General features: G+C 41.0%; 1 protein-coding gene and 2 long non-coding RNA genes across 9 annotated transcripts; 2 read left to right on the forward strand and 1 right to left on the reverse strand.

Moving 5' to 3' along the window:
- Nucleotides 1–6,214: 6,214 nt before the first annotated feature.
- On the reverse strand, nt 6,215–8,499 carry LOC147964831 (uncharacterized). The gene is made up of 2 exons (XR_015609552.1): nt 8,078–8,499; nt 6,215–6,480 (listed from the first exon to the last, which is right to left on the reverse strand). It is a non-coding gene; the product is annotated as an uncharacterized LOC147964831 (long non-coding RNA).
- Nucleotides 8,500–10,491: 1,992 nt separating this feature from the next.
- On the forward strand, nt 10,492–15,027 carry LOC125513387 (uncharacterized). Of its 7 annotated transcripts, none has more exons than XR_015607975.1 (6): nt 10,492–10,963; nt 11,372–11,468; nt 11,711–11,795; nt 11,878–12,019; nt 13,119–14,601; nt 14,714–15,027. It is a non-coding gene; the product is annotated as an uncharacterized LOC125513387 (long non-coding RNA). The 7 variants fall into 7 exon arrangements; XR_015607976.1 differs by having other exon boundaries at nt 11,401–11,468; XR_007285897.2 differs by lacking the exon at nt 11,372–11,468 and having other exon boundaries at nt 10,494–10,963; nt 13,119–13,180; nt 13,392–14,601.
- A 1,144-nt stretch (nt 15,028–16,171) lies between these two features.
- On the forward strand, nt 16,172–17,402 carry LOC147964832 (uncharacterized). The gene is made up of 4 exons (XM_087527908.1): nt 16,172–16,189; nt 16,325–16,605; nt 16,731–16,900; nt 17,293–17,402. Exons 1-4 carry the CDS (start codon nt 16,172–16,174, stop codon nt 17,400–17,402), a joined length of 579 nt encoding a protein of 192 aa, XP_087384034.1.
- The last annotated feature ends 4,775 nt before the right edge of the window (nt 17,403–22,177 follow it).

A 22,177-nucleotide genomic window follows, 5' to 3' on the forward strand; every position in this document is an offset into this window, starting at 1 on the left:
ATATTTTATAGTGTATGTCTTTGTTTTTTTGTGATCATTTTCATGGTATTGATATTTAGTTTACCTATGAAATAGTATTTCTGCTCATGCTACATCTTTTTTATGTGCTACTTGCTTGCGTCACATAGTTGAACTTCTGGTTTTAATTATTGTTTGTTTATAATGAAATTTGGTTGAACTTCTATTCTGCGCATTTTGTTTTACTGCTTTGTTATATATTGTTGAACTTCTGGACATTCATCTTATATGTAGTACCCTCTCAGGTGTAGATTGTTCTATACTCAGTATGTAAATTGTAGATTGTTCATTGTGTTTACTGCTTTGTTAGGCATTGTTGAACTTTTGGGTAATGGACATTGATGTAAAAGTCGAACTCCCTTTGGTGTAGGATTGCGGATTAGAACTCAATTGCCTTTTTACTTGCAGTTTTTGTAGTTGGTGATGAATTGAATAGTTTTGGAAAAAATGCCTGCGATCAAGATGGAGCTTCAAAAGTTAATACTGATGCGGCTAAATCACCTATTATTCCATTGACTGTGATTGCTGAGGTTGCTTAGAGCCTTGAGAATAATTCATGCCTCGAGGATCTTGCTTCTGCAGCTCTTGCTTCACCAAGTATGTGCAACTCCTTTTCTTTTTATTTTAAATTCTCGAGCCATGTTTTTTAACTTGTTCCTGTCGTGTATTTTTGTTTTTGTTCTTGACTATTTTTCTTTTTTGCTATGCTTTTTTCTTCTTGCAGATGTGTCCACAGAGGAGGAAGCTGTGAACACCATCAACGATGTTCTATCTGACTTGGGTTTATCGGAAAACAATGCTACTCTGAGCTAGGGGCTCTATCAGTCGAAGGTTGTCATTCCATTCTGGATCCTTTGTGCTCTCTTCAAATGTCAGAGATGCAGTCGCAGTCTATTGATGGCACTGAACCTGTCACGCAACCTAAGGATGTGCCTCTTCAGCTTCTTCTCGAGGACCAACACAAGAGGAAGAAGCAAGAAGATTTTGACAAGAAGATTGCGGCCCCCCTTCAGAAAGGTTCGGATGTTCCTAAATCTGTTGATGTTGCTGAGCTCACGGTTGGGCATTGCTCTGTTGCTGAGGAAGACATGTCGTGTGGCACTGATGGCATGGTTGTTCCTGTGAAGAAGAAAATCAAGAAGACCGCTGCGAGGAAGCATTTAGTTGGTGATGTTACTCCTCGGAGGAGCCCACGTGTTTCAAAGGCTGTGGAACTTGCTGAATAGGAAGGGCTAGCCCTCGGTGGTATGCCATGTCATAGTCCTCGTGTGCTTGACACTGCGACGCATCTGGCAAGGGGAAGAAATATGGCGTTAAGCGCAAGGTTGCACCTGCAAAGGTCAACAAGGGTGGTAAGAAGCGTTCTCGTGTTAATCTAGAGGACAAGGATGATGCTGATTTCAACGCTAATGACAAGGATGACGAGGATGATGGTGCTGCCGCTAATCAGGTATGAATCTCTCATGTTTACTGCTTTTGAGATCATTTGTAGATTTGTTATAGTTTTTGTGTTTGTAGCACTACCTTGGCATACATAGCTGACCTTCCGCTTCATATAGATGAATAAATTAGCTGAACTACTTGGCTTATATGGTATTACTGCCTTTGTGTACATAGGTGAACTTCTGGATATATACATGAAGAAATTAGCTTAAGTTGTTGGTATACATGTTTTTTAATGCCTTGGTGTACATGGTTGAACTTCTGCTGTGTAAATTTCTAACATTTTGAAAGCATGTTAACTTCTAGTCATACATGGTTGTACTGCCTATGTAGACATAGTTGGACTTCTGAAATGTACTGGCTATGTAGGCATTAGTGGAATTTTGGTGTAGTTTGTCTTTCTCATTGTTCTGCCTTTTTTTCATTGTCATTGTATTTTTTTTCAGTATCTACTGCCTATGTAGACATAGTTGGACTTCTGAAATGTACTGGCTATGTAGGCATTAGTGGAATTTTGGTGTAGTTTGTCTTTCTCATTGTTCTGCCTTTTTTTCATTGTCATTGTATTTTTTTTCAGTATCAGCTTGTGGAGTGACCTGAGAGGAGGAAGAGAGGAGGCAAAGCAGCCAAAGAAGGTGTCGAAGGAGGAAATGGGGCAAAATGTTTTAAGAAGATGGTTCGCTGCTCACTGAAATAGGTCAAGACGTGCGCGAAATTTCTACAACTTAGGCACAAGACGAGGGTTATCAAGGCTGGTTTGGGTTGTGTGTTTGACTTGAAGGTTCATTCCAACATTTCTCGTCCTTTGATGGGCAACATCTACACGAGGATTGACCCTACAACTATGATTCTGGACATGGGTGAGGAGAACAAGGTTCTGCGTATTACAAGTGATGCTATTCACCATCTTTTTGGATTCCCTCAAGGTGATCGTACCCCTCCTAGGCCCTCGAATGATGGGTTTGATGATGCTGTTATGAGGCTGAAGGCCAAACTTGGCTACGCTAGGAGTGATGACATCAAGACAAAGGATATGCGGAATATCCTCGGGGAACTTGTGAAGGATGAGACGAAGGATGATCTGGATCTGCAGGTGTTTTACCTGATTCTTTTCATGAAGGTGGTTATTCCTGGTACATCTACACGAGTGTCCAAGGAGGCAGCAATGGCTGAGAATCTTGTCTTTGAAGATATGGCAGATATGGACTACTGCCAGTTGGTTGTTGATGATATTCGAAGGGCTGTTGTTAGGTATCAACAAGGGACTAGCAGAGGAAAAGTTGTCATGGGTTGTGCCATCGCGCCTCTTCTTATATATCTGGACTGCCTTATCATTGGCAAGACATCTAATCCTGACTTGAGGACCCCTCGTATCAATTTCATGGATCAGGCGAAGCTTCTTGAGCTTGTTGCGGCTAACTTGGTCAAGAAGGGTGATGATGACCCAGCCAACTGGGTGTTTGGGAAACTGCGTGTGAGTGTTTCTATGCATCATTCTTTCCTGTGTAGTTTAACTTGAACTTCTGGTACCGTCTTCTATATTTTTGTTTCCATGTTCCTTCATTTGTTTTCTGATGCGTTGACTTTTGTTTTGAATGTAGTGGAAGACACAGGCTGAGGTTGTTTTCTTTAGGCATATCGAATGTCCTGTTCTTACTATGCCTCATGCCACCAGCCTAGGGAGTGGAACTTCCCCAAGATTTGAATTCTCCTGGGATGTCAATACTGGTGCCCCCTGTAGATCCAGGAGGTTCTTCTGCCCGTGTGAGTGCTGCAGGTGGCGTGTCTTCCAAGTGTTTGTTTGATGCTGCCAATCTTTCCCTGGTTAGGATTGACGGTCTTCTTGAAACTGTTTGTGGGGAGATGGCCCGTGTTCCGACAACTGTTGAGCGTCTTAGTCGCGTGGATGGGATTCTTCCTCCCGGCCACGGTTTTGATGCTGAGTCTTCGAAGGAGGTTTTGTCAATTGAAGCTAGATGTCTTGATGAGCTTCATCAGAGCACTTCCCACCTCTGGACTAGCTTTGGCTGTTCAAGTAAATGCAAGATGCTCATTGCAAGCCTTTGGAAGATGAGGCTAGTGTTGTTGTCAGACAGATACAGAGGCAAGATTCTGTTCGTTTGGGTCGTGAAGTAGGCCACATGGAGCATACCGAAGAGGTTTGTTTGTGCTGGCTTTTGATAGTTCTTTGCATTAATGTTCATTGTTAGCTTGCAGTTATTACTGTTTCTGGTCATAGGTGGCCCTTATTGATTTCATGTGTCCTAAACTTTTTCTTTTTAGTACTAGTGTTTCCTAGGTGACCTTGTCTGTTTGCAGTACCTGAATTTTAGGGGCTACATCACCTGAACTTCTGGTATTTCCATAACTGGCCCTTTATGTTCCCTTTTGTATTAGAGTAGTTTGGTATCTAACCTTGTATGTCATAGTATTTGTACTTCCATTATGTGTCAGTGGTCATAGCTGACCTTCTCTAATTATGTAATCTGAACTTTTGCTGATTAGTCATTTGTGTTCTACATGATTTTTTTTGTAGGCTGTTGATGATGGTGCTAGGGTTGAGGAGGATGTTTTACCTCTGCATGAACCTGCTCCTATGGATGAACCTGCCCCTGTGCATGAACCTGCTCCCGCAAGTGATGTATTAGTTGATGAGGTTCATGGCAGTGAAAATAAAGTACCATTTTTCTTGTCCATTTGTCTCATTTTTTATTTTACCTGTTTGTGCATTTTATCACTATGTGCCCATTTGTAATGACTTTCTGTTCTTGCTGTAGAATGATGATGCTAGTGTTCCTCCAGAGAAGGTTGCAGACAAGGTCGTGTCAGGCACCGGCTTCTTCGACGGGCTGGACCCAACTGAACCTCAGTCGTCCATTGGCGCTGTGGTTTTTGATGCCGAGGAGGGCAAGATAGCTGGAGATATCATTTTGGAGAAAGATCTCGTCGAGGCTGCTATTGAGACTAGTGGTAGTGCTGCTGCAGGCCTGGAGAAGTCTCCTGCAGCATAGCTATCAGTTGTTGTTGATGCTGCTTCTCCAACTCTTCTTAGTGGAACACAACCAACCGTTTTTGTTGTTTCAGATTCTCCAGTTGCTCCAGCTGTTGTTGGTGTCCTTGCCAATGACACTGCAACGTCTACTGGAGATGACGATGAAGAGACTGAAAGCGATAGCTTGGGAGAGGAGGTTGATCATTCCAGTGCTGCGAATGGTCTAGGCAAGAATCCATAAAGAGAGGAGCATGCTTCTCTCTTCTTTCCCCATCCCCGCCCCTTTTGTTGTTGATTTTGGTCCATGATATCCCTGTGTACTGCCTGTATGGTGCAAGTTGAACTTCTGGTTTGTGCTTTGTCGTGTGGTTTGTAAATAAAGTTAAGTGAACATGTTTCTATGTGGGGGAAGATTTGTAATGCATGGGTTGTGATGTTTATAATCATGTGGTTTTATCTTTTCTGGTGTAGCAGCTGAGATGTGCTTGTGTTTGTTTGTTGCTCCTGTTGTGATCTATGTGCTTGAATGTTGCTCTTAATTTCTATTTCTTTTGCTGAGCAGATAGTGAACTTGATGTCGTCCGAAAGAAGGTTGATGACTTTTATTTCAGTGTAACTAGGCTTAATAATGGTCGTTCTAAGAGGTGAGTGCAGCTGGTTAGAATTTACATCCATGTACCACTATGACACTACAACAAAACATACTTTAAGTAACACAATCATGTAACAGATAGAAATATATGTTACATGTAAAATTACGGTAACACATCATTTGTGTGGAACGACATCAGTAACACATACAGTATATGTTGGAGACAATGTGTTACATATATATCGAGGTAGTAACATATAATTATGTGTTGGTGCAGATGTGTTACACTTTAGTAATAGTAACACATAACCATGGGTTAGTACGCTACAAACTTTATTATAGGGAGAAATAGAAAATCCAAAATGAACTACTCCCTCTGTTCCATAATTCTTGTCATGTTTTTAGTTAAAAAAATTGAACTAAAAACATGACAAAATTATGGAACAGAGTGAGTACATACCTAGATCACCAATACCCTTACAGATAAGGCCCACATGTCAACATGAGTATTGTATAAATACGTTTTCTTTGTAAATACAACTTTCATTCTTTGGTCAATATGTTATGAAAAAACAATACATTGGTACGTACCAAACTATTTCAGTATGGTTGAAGTGAATACATATTAAACCATATTTTACGGGAGTTTTAGGATGTCTCAACAACCATACATGCCAAATGCACATACTTTAAGATGATAATGTATAATTAAGTATTTGAGTCAATACTCGCGAAGGAGCGGTGGTACAACTATAACACCAATCAAACACTAATTGGCAGTCTAGTACACCAGCGATGTACTAGCATGAATCCTTGAAAAGAAAGTTGCTCGTGTGCTAGTAATTTTTTTGAAGAACAGCCACACACTCCCGCCGGTACATCACAAGAATCATCCATAGCACCAGCAGTAACCGACATCACTCGAACAACAACAACATTACAACAAGAGTGGCACCAAGCAAACAAGCAGCAAGCACGCAACATACATCGCCTAGCTGACTGGGCGGCAAGACGGCCAACGCCCAATTGCAAGTGCAACATAAAAAAGTCATACACGCACAACAGCTAGCACCTGGCTACAAGTGCAAGCCACAGAAGTCACACATGCACAAACTGGTTCACAAAAAAAAGTTTGAATCGGACGTCCAGGTTTTGACAGCAAACAGACATCCCACATAAATCAAGACATCAATTTCAAAAATATATAAGTTCAGTTTACAAGATGGTAAATCTGTATGCTTCTTTGACATAAGTGTACCTATTCCCAATTACAATCTGTCATACATGAAACATAACTTAGTAACAATTTTCTGAAATTTTCTAAGGTTCATGTTCGAAGAGCAAATACTATGCAAACATATAGAAATTTGCTAAAAGGCACATAGCTTCTTCATCAGTTTAGAACAATCCTTCTAAGCTCCACTTGCAGAATTTCCTGAAAAATAAGATTCAACGAAACGCTTGAGCAGAAGGCCATTACAAACCAGAAGAGTCAAGTTAAACTCAATACATATATGGTCTGTGGTTATAATATAATGTAAACTTAGTGCTTTATGGTAGAGATAACATGTATGATCCAGCGCATATATGCTCAACTGTATGAACTAGACAGAAACACAAGAGGGCCAGCAAAAATAGCATCATACATCAGTCTAAGTATAAATCTTGCATTCATTTGATAACTGATATTTGCTTGTTTTAAAACAACTCATTGGTGAAACAAAAAAACCAATAACCAATTCTATTGGGTGTTAGATCAGGAGAATTGACTATGAATCAGTTGGCACTTGGCAATGAGGTTCTGTTCTGCAGTGGGAGTGATAAAGAAGTAACATAACTTGAGAAAGAGACATGTTTTAAGATAAGGAGATGACCAACTAATATGCTAATAAAGAATCAAACCAATAGCTCTCATAAACCTCCTACAAATAGGTGGTGTTTTTCCTGTGTGTCACTTACGGTGACATGTTAGATTTTTTACCTCATTTTTTTCATTCGATCCAAAAAAGGGATCATGTTCCATTATCAAGGGGTAACAGAATAAAACAAAGAAAACCGTCACATCCAGGTTGCAAGATGTTTTACCTTATGTTTTCACTGAAATTTTGTGCTGCACCTTTGGTAAATTCAAGAACTGTTTTACTGAGCCTATGTTAGATATTCTTCGTTAGTTTCCAACTGAAATTTTGCCCTACCTCCCCTGTTAAATTTAAGAACTATCTTGCTGAAGATTTAGTATGGTGCCCAAGAGTTCATATGTAGCCACTTGCAGAAAATGCATATTAGGCTGCTTTTTTGGAAATGGATTGTGCGCGTGTTGTCTATTTCAAGAATATATTGTATCTATTTATCTGCACTTCATAATATCTTTTGGTATTTTACGCCATCAACTCTTTCTTGGGGAATTGGGTCAATACGTTGGCTATGGAAAAGCAAGCTATAGCAGATCACTGAGTGTAGATAAAATGGAATGGTATTTTTGTTCTCCCAAGGCACTAAAGAGTAAGCAGTCGGAGACAATAATTCATAGTTTGAATATGAAGTACTACAGGTTCAGAACGAAGCTAGAATCATATTGCATTGGTACAAATAACCCTTGGTATTAGAACCCGACCAAAAACTGGATTTCCGACCTGAACCTGGTATTGGGGAATCATTCTTCCTCCAGGGTCAGATTAAAAAATGGAAATTGAAGTACTATTACAACAAATACAAATGCATTGGTATTGTTGGTGTCGTATTGTGACAAACTAACAACAAAGTCAACCTCTACGTGTGAAATTCTGAAAATCATCATGCATTACTGTTGTTTTTAACATCATTGCACAATTGTGTATAATGTACGTACAATCATCAATTGATTTTCTCTCGATGCTGTTGTATTTCATGGAGTGTCAATAGCAGTTCTGGTATATTGAACCAAAATTGTCACATAATCACAGTAATCAGACCACATCACCTAATCTAAATCTGCGTTAAAAAAATCGGAACATGGGAGAATGGATTAATTGACTCAATGGACAGTGACATACCTCAGTTGCCTAGGTATCGAGAGGTAGATATTGGAATTGGATCAGTGGAGAAGAAGCAGAGCCAGCCGCTAGATGGGTCAGGCGAAGCCCAGGTTATGGCCGCGGCGGCAGCGGTTGACGGTGGGCGTGGAACTGAGCGCCGAGCGTAGGTGGTGTGGGCTCTGTACTCGAGCGGCGCCGGCGGCGGCCCGTGACCCTGTCTGAATCACAGCCGTATTCCCGTGGTCGCCGGCGAGATGCGTTGCCCATGGTCCACCTCTGCTAGGTACCGTAGTCGGATACGGCCCTTCTTCGCTTCATCCTGTCTACCTGGACGAACGCGAATAGAGCAAGGGCGGAGGACGGCCGGCCAGGGGGAACCCGCGCAGGACGGCGGCGGAATAAGGGATAGGGTTATGGCCAGGACTAATTCGGGGGAACGGGAGGGCATTTTTTCACACAGAAAAATAAAAGAATTTACAGTGTTTGGGGAATCGACATTGAACCGCTCGGTTCTGTGCAAACCGGCAGAATTAGCCCGTTTTCTTTGAAATCTCTCGGTTTGACCGGCTTTTTCATGGTTTGATAGTTTGAACGGTCCGCAGAACTTAACCAACCATTAAGGTCATCGGTTCTAGCTCTTTTTGGTCCAACCACTGGTTTGATCCGGTTTTTAAAACTATGATTTTTCCTGATTTAGTACTATTGAAGGTTCAGGACATTTAACCAAGGTCGGTTCTAGGAGTCGGTCAATCAGAACAAAATCAATCAGCTACCTCCTGACTGTCGAATCGCGTGACAGTTTACGTTTATGATATTTGTGTCGCTAAATTGGTGATCTCCTCTCGGCCATCCCTGCACATTGCACACCTAACCTAGTGTACGACACATGCAATTTAATATTTTCATGATGTCTGTCTATGATGTACATAATGTATTGGAAGAAGATACTCCTATCCATGATGCCTTCCTTCTCTTCCATGCCATCACCACCCCACCCCCTCTCCCTTCATGTCATTGCCCCAGCCATCTCACCTCCACACCACTACAAAGCCTGCTCTTGTCGCCTTCCCTTCCATCCATGGCATGGCCCGCACCCTCCTATCCCCGCTATCTCTCCACGCCATGGCGAAGCCCGTCGCTGTTGCCTCCCCTTCCTACCAAGGCATTGCCTGCACCCTCTTGTCCCCGCCATGACGTGCCAATGTTTTTCTCCCCTGCCACTGCGTCACCGGCCTCCTACTCTTTCCCGAAGACTGAAACATGTTTATACTTTTACCACCCTCACAAGTTGATGTCTTTGTCACATGGACCTGCTATAAAAGTTATTGCACGAGTGTTATGATCACTATGAAAGTGTGTAACTGGTGCACAATTCCCACCCTTACAAGTAGTATATGCATGATTCTTTGAGTTTGATTGGAGCGTCTAATAACTCAACGACCAGAGTTGGGACAAAATTGCAATGGAAGAGTCGCATGGGATGGTCGTGCATGAAGCGTGTTGGCATGCCATGAGTTTGCTTCCAACTCCTAAGCAAGTTTATGGCCGGACACCACGATGTCTAAAGAACAAACACCCCCCTTGAGTTGTTGGAAACAAACATCACCAACATCTCGTTACAACGGCCTCTCAAAGGGTTATCACTAGCTACTACTCCTTGATACTGGAGAGATGATTTCATCAAGTTGAGAAACCAATCTAGGGTTTATATCCCCCATTCCCCTTGATGACTAGGGTAAACTCTCCTCTACCTGCCGCTCCGGTGGTCGGTGGCGCGGAGAGGATCCCTCCACTTCGGTTAGTAGTTTAGGCTATGTTTTTTTAGTCGTTGTAGGTGCGGTGCTCGGACGGACGACGACACTTCTTTTTTGAGTTTCTTCCAGTTTTCGATCATCCTCGAGTTCGTCCATCTAAACGTAGTTGACGAAGCTCCAGCATAGATTCATGCTGTCTCATTGGGACGGTGAGGTTAGGGTTTCTCGTCATGTGGCGAGATTTGGTTTCATGTGCTTCAGACCTATTCAAGGGTTCAATGATTCACGCGCCTCCAGGGCGTTGGTCCTCAGGGGTGTGCACGAAGACTTTTCTGTTGTCATGGACAAGGTCAAAGGGGAGCGGCGACAACGGCGTGTCAGTTGCTCGTGTTGACGACGTAGTGGTCGCTCGGTGGTCTCGGAATATTGACGTAATTTTTTTTTTATATTTGACGTGCTTTGCACTTCCGATGAACTTTAAGAATATATCTGAATCATTTTCGAGAAAGAAAAAACTTTGGTGGACTTCCCACTACTTTTTTTCTTTTGAGTTGATGAAGGACTTCCCACTACTTATTTTGATGGCTTGCGCCCTCGTTCTCCTTTTCGTGTAGTTGGGCCCGCTGCCTAGTGAAAAAAAAGACACATAAAGAGAGAGAAAGCGCGCGTACGTGGCAATATTTTGGTCAATTAGGTCTCCTTCGCTCCCTCAAGGCCTCAAATCCCTCCGCCTCAAGAAGCCCAAATCCCCCTTCTCTCTCGAAGCATCTCCTATCCAAAGATCCAGATGCGCTCACCACCGTCGTCCGCATCCAAGCCGCCCCGCCGTTTCCCACTGCCGTCCGCATCCAAGCCGCCCCGCCGTGTCCCCTACCAGACTGTCGTGTCCCACCACCTCCCGTCGCCCCACCTCCCCTCCGTCCCGCCGTGTCCCCTGCATCACCACCGCCCGGCCGCCCCACGCCGCACTGCCCTGTCGTGCCCCCTCTTCCTCCCCTCGTATACCCCCAGCATGGTCGTGACGGCCGCGCTGACCATGACCATGACAGCAAGGATGATGGCGACGCGTGACCCATGGTGACCTTACCCCGGCTGATAGTTTGGATGACCACCGGATCTACCTGACATCGTATCCCCTCCTCTCCAACAGGTCTCTCTCACTCTACGGTTTTACTTTTGTGCCACAGCTCGTGTTTCCATCAAGAATTGCTCATATTACATATTGTCAATGCTTGCTCATTGTAGAGAGATATGTTTCTTTCACTATAAATCTGTGTATTCAGGAGATCAATAGATTACTTGGGGATAATCATGTCAAATTATTTTTGAACCATCAAGTAGTAGTTAGTGTTAATTTGAGTAATTTCTAAATGGTAAAAAAGAGTAAGTCCTGAAATAGATTGACATGAACAGCAAATAGAGAAACTCAATTAGAGTTGTTGAATTTCACATGATTGTGAATGTATCTATGGACACACTGCAAGTAGATTAACCTTCTCTTGTTATTAAAGTACCACTTTGAGTCTATATAACAGATAGTGGCATCTTATTAATGCAGTTAGCAGAGTTGTGATCTTGTTGTATCAGGAATTCAGGAGGTCTGATAAATTGTAATTTCTCTCCAACTAGGCATTCCCCTTTGATCTTAGTGCCATGTAAGTATGCACCATTGTCGCTCAGTGCCTCAATTTCAACAAAATGTAGGAAATTGAACTTTGTACTGAAGAATATATTGTGCAAACTGACCACTATGTCCATCTAGTATCTACTATTATGTCAATGTGATTTCGATCTCTAGTTGTATACTATGATGATTACGTTTTTGCTTTGTTTGCACAAAGGAAACCAATAGTTTTTCACCCTTTATTTATCATCGAGTTGCCTTCTTTATCTGCAGGAACATGTTCTTACCGGTGGTCAGGTCTGATGGTTGATGCATAATAGCATCTAATTCAGGCTCTTGCATGAAGGAGCTTCTTGAGGTGATGTTATGTAGTTTGAGCTTATGAACGTACTTGCTAGCCTTTGGAACTAACCACTTGGTGTTTCCCTATTCTTTTGCAGATTTTGGCAACTAAAAAAGGAGTGCCTATCAACGAAACCCCCCCATCTCCAGTTCCACCTTCTGCTTGTTCACCATCTCTTCCAGATGTTGGAAACAAGCCAAGAACCACCAGCTTTGTGTGCTCAGCAACATATAGATCATGTAAGTTCTCTACCCAATACCCATGAATTCTTGCGTTGCTGGTGCTTTCTACCCAATACCCATGACTGATGGCTGCTGGGCTGCCTGCTGTTCCCAGTCAATTAGCAATTTCAGAATTAAATTAATTGGGCACACAATTAATTTAGTGCAAATCATTATTGTATGTGTCTTTCTAGTTCGTCTAGTGATAATAATCTGGGACCGATTCGGTCTAGCCTAGCACATATATTTCAGGAAAGTAAGTATCACAGACTCAGCGTAGCCTAGCACATATCTTTTAGGAATGTGAGTATCACAGATTCAGTGTAGCCTACCACATATCTTTTAGATCAAGGTTAGGTTTTAGTGTTCTTTACTGGGCTGTGCTCACGACTCACAAAGCAGTATCATGTGTTGTGCAAGCTGCCGAAACACTAGGAGAGGTACATACTCAGCGTACTGCAATATTTAGAGCATTCAGTCATGAATCAAAATCCTTTTTATGGTAGGGATGAATCAAAATCTTAGTCTAATATTATGTCAAACTATCCTAAGCATGGTAATTAACGTTTGTCAATTTCGTTCCTGGTCCAGATGATTTACACAGCACAAAAACATCCATGTACATAGGCAGGTTGTCCCAGCAAGCAAAAATTTCACTACACACCGCTTTTAGTAATTATCACTAAAGCTTTGTTTCGTGCTTTGATATGCGAGTTTGATAGGAGCAGCAATGCTTTGGTGATAAAACTTTTGTTCCGTCAAAACTGAAAATATTAATCTGTCCTGTGAAATGATAATATATATTAATCAATTGTGGGTATTTTGGCAATTCTATGATGTTGTTGTACATAGGCAGGTTGTCCCAGCAAGCAAAAATTTCACTACACACCGCTTTTAGTAATTATCACTAAAGCTTTGTTTCGTGCTTTGATATGCGAGTTTGATAGGAGCAGCAATGCTTTGGTGATAAAACTTTTGTTCTGTCAAAACTGAAAATATCAATCTGTCCTGTGAAATGATAATATATATTAATCAATTGTGGGTATTTTGGCAATTCTATGATGTTGTTTATTGTCCTACTTTTTTTCTAAAGGTATAGCGTGATTTATACATGCAGACTTTGTCAAAAAAACGTGCAAGAACATTTTAGTAGAGCTTGGATGTAGATGAGGACATGAGGTAGTGTTTCAAAAGCTTCATCACGGCACATATATTGATGTACTTCTGAAAATGTACTTGTTTGAATTATATGTATCATATTTTGTTGACTACACTTTCTAGTATCTTCGTACAACAGTTAAATAAATCTACTGGAAATCTATAGTGGACGGTATGCTACAAAAATGGTGAGAAATGAATTTCTTTCTCGGTAAGTAACTTTGTTTTCCAGTGTGCAGCCAGGCTATTGGGTTTGGAGGGTTGATTCAACTTATAGAAGGGGCCGTATGCACCAAAGAGTAGTAGAGACGGAGATGCTCGTGGGGTCTGCGAAGCTATGGAGGCAGGTGAAGGTGTCATATGCATGTTTGCATCTTCTCTTCTCATGAATCTTATATGGAGAAATATAATTCAGGAAACAACTATGTAAGTGGAGCAATATCAGTTTTCACTAAATATGATCCACCAACTATATCAAGGTACTGTAATTTGAACCATTCAAATTATGTTAAATGTGGTAAATAGCCGAATTTTCTTGAAAAACATTGCCGTTATTTTCTAAAACATTGCCAAGCGTGGCAACGCGCCCCTTTATGTCCTACTATCTAAAATCTTCTTACGAGTACTTTGGTTAGGTACTAGCAAGCATGCGCGTCCACACACGCACGTACAACACAACACACATGCTCTGCTCCTGATTTGTCAATAGTATGCTGATGCTTTGCTTTGATCTGCTCTACCACTCTGAAATTTTTGCAATGGGGGCCACTTACTTTGCATGTGCTTGCTCATGCAGTGACCTGATTGATAGTTGTCTCTCTTCAACTAATGTCCAGATACAACAAGTTAGTCTTGATTTGTACAGGAGCCAAGTAGAATTGTCTGAACTCTTTTTTTGGGTTTTTACTTACCACACATCTGCCACGTGGTGACTGTCAGAACTCTAAATGCAATAGCGCAACAGTTTACTACTATGTGAGATTAAATGGGATTATGTGGGAAGTAGACGCAACAATGTTGATTGTGGGCTGCCTATGAACACCCACATAACAGATGCGTGCAGATGTGGGCATCCTGCTATTAGTCCCGCTTGTAGCTTGAATGTGTATCCCTAACAAAGTGAAGGGTCATGACAATCTTCCTGAACTATGACCATGTGTATCCATTGACCTATTTTTCATGCAAATTCTACTATCAGTATATAGGTTGCTTCCAAAGTAGTTTCAAAGACTTCAACATATCCAAACAAGTGGAATGTTGCATATGCTACTATTCGGTGCACTGATCCAGAAACTAGGGCTGGTGATATTGAGTTAGGTACCGACTTTGCATGTGTGTGCATAGATGAAACTATTCTGGATAATGAGGTGTTGGGGAAGTTGAAGTTTCTGATTGGTGATGCTTTTTCTTGAGGATACTTAATCGCCTGGCCTCGAGCTTTTGTAAGTCAAAAGTCTTCACCTAACTATAAGATCCAATTTTCTTTTGCATATTTCAAAATAGTATTTGTGTATATTTAATCACATAACTATAAGATCCAATTTTCTTTTGCAGATTAAAAAGAAGGATAATTGAGTTGCAGCTGAATTCTCTGGTTGGATCAAGAAGCAAATAAAATTAGAGAAATGTACTTTGCAATAACCGTAGTTTCTGTTGATAGATGAAAAAAAATGTAATATCATACACGAGATCTTTTTCTTTGTTAGAATTGATGCAAATGCTATGTTGTAATATTATCTGGAGATATGTTCTTTGTAGTCAAATTAATATGAATGATATGTTGCACCAATAATATTGGTATTTGTTTATTGTAATGCATATGTATCCGACACTGTTGTATATTCATCATAAATATCTTGATATTTTCAGTTTGTGTATGTCTCGCGCTTCAGTTTCTCTATCATTTTAATGGTGCCAATCATCAAAATAAAATAATTGACTATTTGAGCAATTGCAACAATTTTATTAAATAAATGTATATTCCATAAAATGGGTGCCTAATTTTTTGGTTAATCATTAAAAATTAAGTACATTAATTATGTTTCCATACTAAAATAGTAGTGTTACTGATGTTGTTACTGTAGTTACAAAATATGTTACTACATAGTTGACAATTATAAATTATAGTGCTATGATAATTGGATATTATGTTACAACTTGTGTTACTCTAGGTATGAAAACATGTTACCACCATGTTCTACGTATATGAAAATGTTACTACTAGTGTTACTATAGTTATAAAAATGTGTTACCAATGCATTTGGTAACACATAATATGCATGTTACTATAAACTAATAGTAACACAATTTTTAATGTATAGTAACAATTATTATATGTGACAGTGGACACCACCTAGTAACACGGTCTAATGGAACACATTCCAAAATGTGTTACTATGGGACTTAGTAACACTATTTTGGGTCTGTGGTAACACAACATGGTGTTACAAAAGCTCTGTCCTCTTGTAGTGTGAACTGCCTGTGGTTTCATACCTAAACTTCTTTACTCTATGTTGCTGAACTTCTTTTTACTTCTCTGGTGCTGAACATCTAGCCTTTTGTACTGCATGTTGTGATCTAGCTGAACTTCTGTGCTTATATGTGTGATGAACTTCTTGAGTTCCTGATGCTGAACTTCTTTTACTTTCTATTGCTTGTTTTAGATCAAAGATTATGTTCCAAAACAATGAGTGTGAATCTAATGTTGAAGATGTCGCACTATCTTTTTCTGCTCGCGGAATGCTTCGATCTAATGTAGCTGAGATTGCACTGTATTGTCTATGTGCGAAATACCAGGGATCGTATAAAATCATCCTGCCGTATTGGGTTCGTGTGAGTCAACCCTATAGTGATTTCTTTTCTGTTTTGTTCCTTACCATTTTATTTAAAACTTGTTTGTCTCATTTGTATTTTCATATGTTGCTGTTGTCTGCATTATTTTACGACAAGATTTTCAGAGGTCAATTTGATTCCCGTGTGAGGAAGTACTTCTTGGCGACTAGTCTAGATAGCATGGATGCACATGATTCTGTAAGCAATATCTTGTTCTTTGTCTCTGTATTAGTTTGCACTATGATCCACTCTGTTTATATTGTTTTATTTTTCTTTGTACTGTTTGATATTAATTTTCAGTTTTTCATGATTTGTGTGTTTCTGTTGCTTCAGGTTGTTTTCCCCACTTTTGACCCACCTGACATTCCTACTCACTTGGGTGGTGTTGGTCATTGGGTTTCAATATTTCTTGACCTGAAGAATTCAAGGTTCCAGCTTCTCGACTCCTACTATGGACCAAACGATGACTGTGCGGTACGTCTGTTTCGGCGGATGACTGATAACATCAAGAAGCTTTGGAACGATGCCAACAACGACAGGGAGACACCCTTCAGTCCTCTTTCTATTGACCATTTCCCTTTGGATTGGATTGATGTCCCCCAGCAAACCAACAAGTATGAGCTCCACTTTTCTCTTTATCACTTTTGTTTTAACTGTAGTTGTACATAAGCTGCAACGTCTTTTATTCGTTGGCTTTCTTTTTTGTACTAACACTATTCTTCTTTTTGTTTGATGGCAGTATCGACTGCGGATTCTTCATGCTTACGAATGTTAATTCGTTTGATGAAGGGGTTCTTGCAAACTATTCCCATGATAATATCGCAGATATCAGAAAGACGTGGTTGTACTCAATTGCTTCTTCTAACCTGTTTGAAACATACTTCCAAGGTCTGTTTGGCTACTATACATGTAAGTCTTGAAACTTGGACTGCTTACTTGTACTGCATCTTTTATTCTACATGAACTTCATTTTTATCATTTTTATTTTGCTTGTGTATTTTTTTCAATATTTTTTTCCATTCATTGCTTACTTGGACAAGAGCATTTCTTCTACTTGAACTTCAAAGATGATACCTTTTTATGCTTTTGTTAGCTGTAGTTGAATGTTTTCCAATTCATCAGTTTATGTTGAACTGTGCCTTGGGTTGTGCGTGAACTTCATTTAGTTTTTAAATGCAACACATTTTTTTAGGTCAGCTTGAGTAGTAACCATGTCATATATATTTGTTGGACTGTACATTGTGATGTACCTAAACTTCAATTATATTTAATGGTCTTTTTCTCTTCCTTTTATTTGACAGTGGACCCGTTGGACTTGACCGATTACCACTACTCATTCCTCGGGTCACAGGAATACCAGCCTAGGGAGGAATTGATGAGTACAACTCTGAGAGAAGATGATAGCTCTTGAACCATTATTCCTTCCAAGTTGGGGAAGCAAGCTGTCAGTATTTGTGCTGCTCCAATTACCCCTTGCTCCAGGAAGGTTGGTGCAGTCAAAGCAGATGTGATTTCGTTGGATGATGATTTTGAGAAGAATGCTTACCCGAAGAATGGTAAATTTGAAGGAAATATGCCCTAGAGGCAATAATAAAGTTATTATTTTTTCCTTATATCATGATAAATGTTTATTATTCATGCTAGAATTGTATTAACCGGAAACATAATACTTGTGTGAATACATAGACAAACAAAGTGTCACTAGTATGCCTCTACTTGACTAGCTTGTTAATCGAAGATGGTTATGTTTCCTAACCATAAACAAAAGAGTTGTTATTTGATTAACGGGATCACATCATTAGGAGAATGATGTGATTGACATGACCCATTCCATTAGCTTAGCACCCGATCGTTTAGTATGTTGCTATTGCTTTCTTCATGACTTATACATGTTCCTATGACTATGAGATTATGCAACTCCCATTTGCCGGAGGAACACTTTGTGTGCTACCAAACGTCACAACGTAACTGGGTGATTATAAAGGAGCTCTACAGGTGTCTCCAAAGGTACATGTTGGGTTGGCGTATTTCGAGATTAGGATTTGTCACTCCGATTGTCGGAGAGGTATCTCTGGGCCCTCTCGGTAATGCACATCACATAAGCCTTGCAAGCATTGCAACTAATGAGTTAGTTGTGAGATGATGTATTACGGAACGAGTAAAGAGACTTGCCAGTAACGAGGTTGAACTAGGTATTAAGATACCGACGATCGAATCTCGGGCAAGTAACATACCGATGACAAAGGGAACAACGTATGTTGTTATGCGGTCTGACCGATAAAGATCTTCGTAGAATATGTAGGAGACAATATGGGCATCCAGGTCCCGCTATTGGTTATTGACCGGAGACGTGTCTCGGTCATGTCTACATTGTTCTCGAACCGTAGGGTCCGCACGCTTAAGGTTTCGATGACAGTTATATTATGAGTTTATGAGTTTTGATGTACTGAAGGAGTTCGGAGTCCCGGATGAGATCGGGGACATGACGAGGAGTCTCGAAATGGTCGAGACGTAAAGATCGATATATTGGACGACTATATTCGGACTTCGGAAAGGTTCCGAGTGATTCGGGTATTTTTCGGAGTACCGGAGAGTTACGGGAATTCGCGGGGAGAAGTATTGGGCCTTATTGGGCCATACGGGAAAGAGAGAGGGGCTGCCTAGGGCAGGCCGCGCGCCCCCCAAGGCCTAGTCCGAATTGGACTAGGGAGAGGGGCTGCACCCCTTCCTTGTTTCCTACTACTACTACATGGAAGGACTCCTAGTTGGACTAGGAAAGGGGGAATCCTACTCCCGGTGGGAGTAGGACTCCCCTAGGGCGCGCCATAGAGAGGGACGTCCCTCCCCTCCTCCACTCCTTTATATACGGGGGCAGGGGGCACCACGTAGACACACAAGTTGATCTTCGTGATCGTTCCTTAGCCGTGTGCGGTGCCCCCCTCCACCATATTCCACCTCGGTCATATTGTAGCGGTGCTTAGGCGAAGCCCTGCGACGGTAGAACATCAAGATCGTCACCACGCCGTCGTGCTGATTGGAACTCCTCCCTGACGCTTTGCTGGATCGGAGCCCGGGGATCGTCATCGAGCTGAACGTGTGCCAAGAACTCGGAGGTGCCGGAGTAACGGTGCTTGGATCGGTCGGATCGTGAAGACGTACGACTACATCAACCGCGTTGTCACAACGCTTCCGCTGTCGGTCTACAAGGGTACGTAGATCACACTCTCCCCTCTCGTTGCTATGCATCACCATGATCTTGCGTGTGCGTAGGAAAATTTTGAAATTACTACGTTCCCCAACAGTGGCATCAGAGCCTAGGTTTTATGTGTTGATGTTATATGCACGAGTAGAACACAAGTGAGTTGTGGGCGATATAAGTCATACTGCTTACCAGCATGTCATACTTTGGTTCGGCGGTATTGTTGGATGAAGCGGCCCGGACCGACATTACGCGTACGCTTACGCGAGACCGGTTCTCCCGACGTGCTTTGCACAAAGGTGGCTAGCGGGTGACAGTTTCTCCAACTTTAGTTGAACCGAGTGTGGCTACGCCCGGTCCTTGCGAAGGTTAAAACAGCACCAACTTGACAAACTATCGTTGTGGTTTTTTGATGCGTAGGTAAGAACGGTTCTTGCTCAGCCGTAGCAGCCACGTAAAACTTGCAACAACAAAGTAGAGGACGTCTAACTTGTTTTTGCAGGGCATGTTGTGATGTGATATGGTCAAGACGTGATGAGATATAAGTTGTTGTATGAGATGATCATGTTTTGTTGAAGTTATCAGCAACTGGCAAAATCCTTATGGTTGTCTCTCTATTGCATAATATGCAAGCATCCAATAATTGCTTTACTTTATCGCTATGCGATAGCAATAGTTGCAAGAGCAATTGTTGGCGAGATGACCACGTGACGACACATTGATATAGATCAAGATGATGGAGATCACGGTGTCATGCCGGTGACAATATAGATCATGACAGTACTTTGGAGATGGAGATCAAAGAAGCAAGATGATGATGGCCATATCATGTCACATATTTTGATTGCATATGATGTTTATCTTTTATACATCTTATTTTTGCTTAGTTTGACGGTAGCATTTTAAGATGATCTCTCACTAATTATTAAGAAGTGTTCTCCCTGAGTATGCACCGTTGCGAAAGTTCTTCGTGCTGAGACACCACGTGATGATCGGGTGTGATAGGCTCTACGTTCAAATACAACGGGTGCAAAACAGTTGCACACGCGGAATACTCAGGTTATACTTGACGAGCCAAGCATATACAGATATGGCCTCGGAACGTGGAAACCGAAAGGTCGAGCGTGAATCATATAGTAGATACGATCAACATAGTGATGTTCACCAATGAAACTGCTCCATCTCACGTGATGATCGGACATGGTTTAGTTGATTTGGATCACGTGATCACTTAGAAGATTAGAGGGATGTCTATCTAAGTGGGAGTTCTTAAGTAATATGATTAATTGAACTTAAATTTATCATGAACTTAGTCCTGGTAGTATTTTGCAAATTATGTTGTAGATCAATAGCTCGCGTTATTGCTTTCATATGTTTATTTTGATATGTTCCTAGAGAAAAATTGTGTTGAAAGATGTTAGTAGCAATGATGCGGATTGGATCCGTGATCTGAGGTTTATCCTCATTGCTGCACAGAGGAATTATGTCCTTGATGCACCGCTAGGTGATAGACCTATTGCAGGAGCAGATGCTGACGTTATGAACGTTTGGCTAGCTAAATATGATGACTACTTGATAGTTTAGTGCACCATGCTTAACGGCTTAGAATCGGGACTTCAAAGACGTTTTGAATGTCATGGACCATATGAGATGTTCCAGGAGTTGAAGTTAATATTTCAAGCAAATACCCGAGTTGAGAGATATGAAGTCTCCAACAAGTTCTATAGCTAAAAGATGGAGGAGAATCGCTCAACTAGTGAGCATGTGCTCAGATTGTCTGGGTACTACAATCGCTTGAATCAAGTGGGAGTTAATCTTCCAGATAAGATAGTGATTGACAGAATTCTCTAGTCACCATCACCAAGTTAGTAGAACTTCGTGATGAACTATAGTATGCAAGGGATGACGAAAACGAATCCCGAGCTTTTCATGATGATGAAATCGATGAAGGTAGAAATCAAGAAAGAGCATCAAGTGTTGATGGTTGACAAGATCACTAGTTTCAAGAAAAGGGCAAAGGGAAGAAGGGGAACTTCAAGAAGAACGGCAAGCAAGTTGCTGCTCAAGTGAAGAAGCCCAAGTCTGGTCCTAAGCCTGAGACTAAGTGCTTCTACTGCAAAGGGACTGGTCACCGGAAGCGGAACTGCCCCAAGTATTTGGTGGATAAGAAGGATGGCAAAGTGAACAAAAGTATATTTGATATACATGTTATTGATGTGTACTTTACTAGTGTTTATAGCAACCCCTCAGTATTTGATACTAGATCAGTTGCTAAGAGTAGTAACTCGAAACAGGAGTTGCAGAATAAACAGAGACTAGTTAAGGGTGAAGTGACGATGTGTGTTGGAAGTGGTTCCAAGATTGATATGATCATCGTCGCACACTCCCTATACTTTCGGGATTAGTGTTGAACCTGAATAAGTGTTATTTGGTGTTTGCGTTAAGCATGAATATGATTTGATCATGTTTATTGTAATACGGTTATTCATTTAAGTAAGAGAATAAATTGTTGTTCTGTTTACATGAATAAAACCTTATATGGTTACACACCCAATGAAAATAGTTCGTTGGATCTCGATCGTAGTGATACACATAATCATAATATTGAAACCAAAAGATGCAAAGTTAATAATGATAGTGCAACTTATTTGTGGCACTACCGTTTAGGTCATATTGGTGTAAAGCGCATGAAGAAACTCCATGCTGATGGGCTTTTGGAATCACTTGATTATGAATCAGTTGATGCTTGTGAACCATGCCTCATGGGCAAGATGACTAAGACTCTGTTATTCGGAACAATGGAGCGAGCAACAGATTTGTTGGAAATCATACATACTGATGTATGTGGTCCGATAAATATTGAGGCTCGCGACAAGTATCATTATTTTCTGATCTTCACAGATGATTTGAGCAGATATGAGTATATCTACTTGATGAAACATAAGTCTGAAACATTTGAAAAGTTCAAAGAATTTCAGAGTGAAGTG

This window comes from Triticum urartu, chromosome 6A, assembly GCF_056163025.1.
Source record: "Triticum urartu cultivar PI428250 chromosome 6A, HENAU_Tu73, whole genome shotgun sequence".
Lineage (NCBI taxonomy): Eukaryota > Viridiplantae > Streptophyta > Magnoliopsida > Poales > Poaceae > Triticum > Triticum urartu.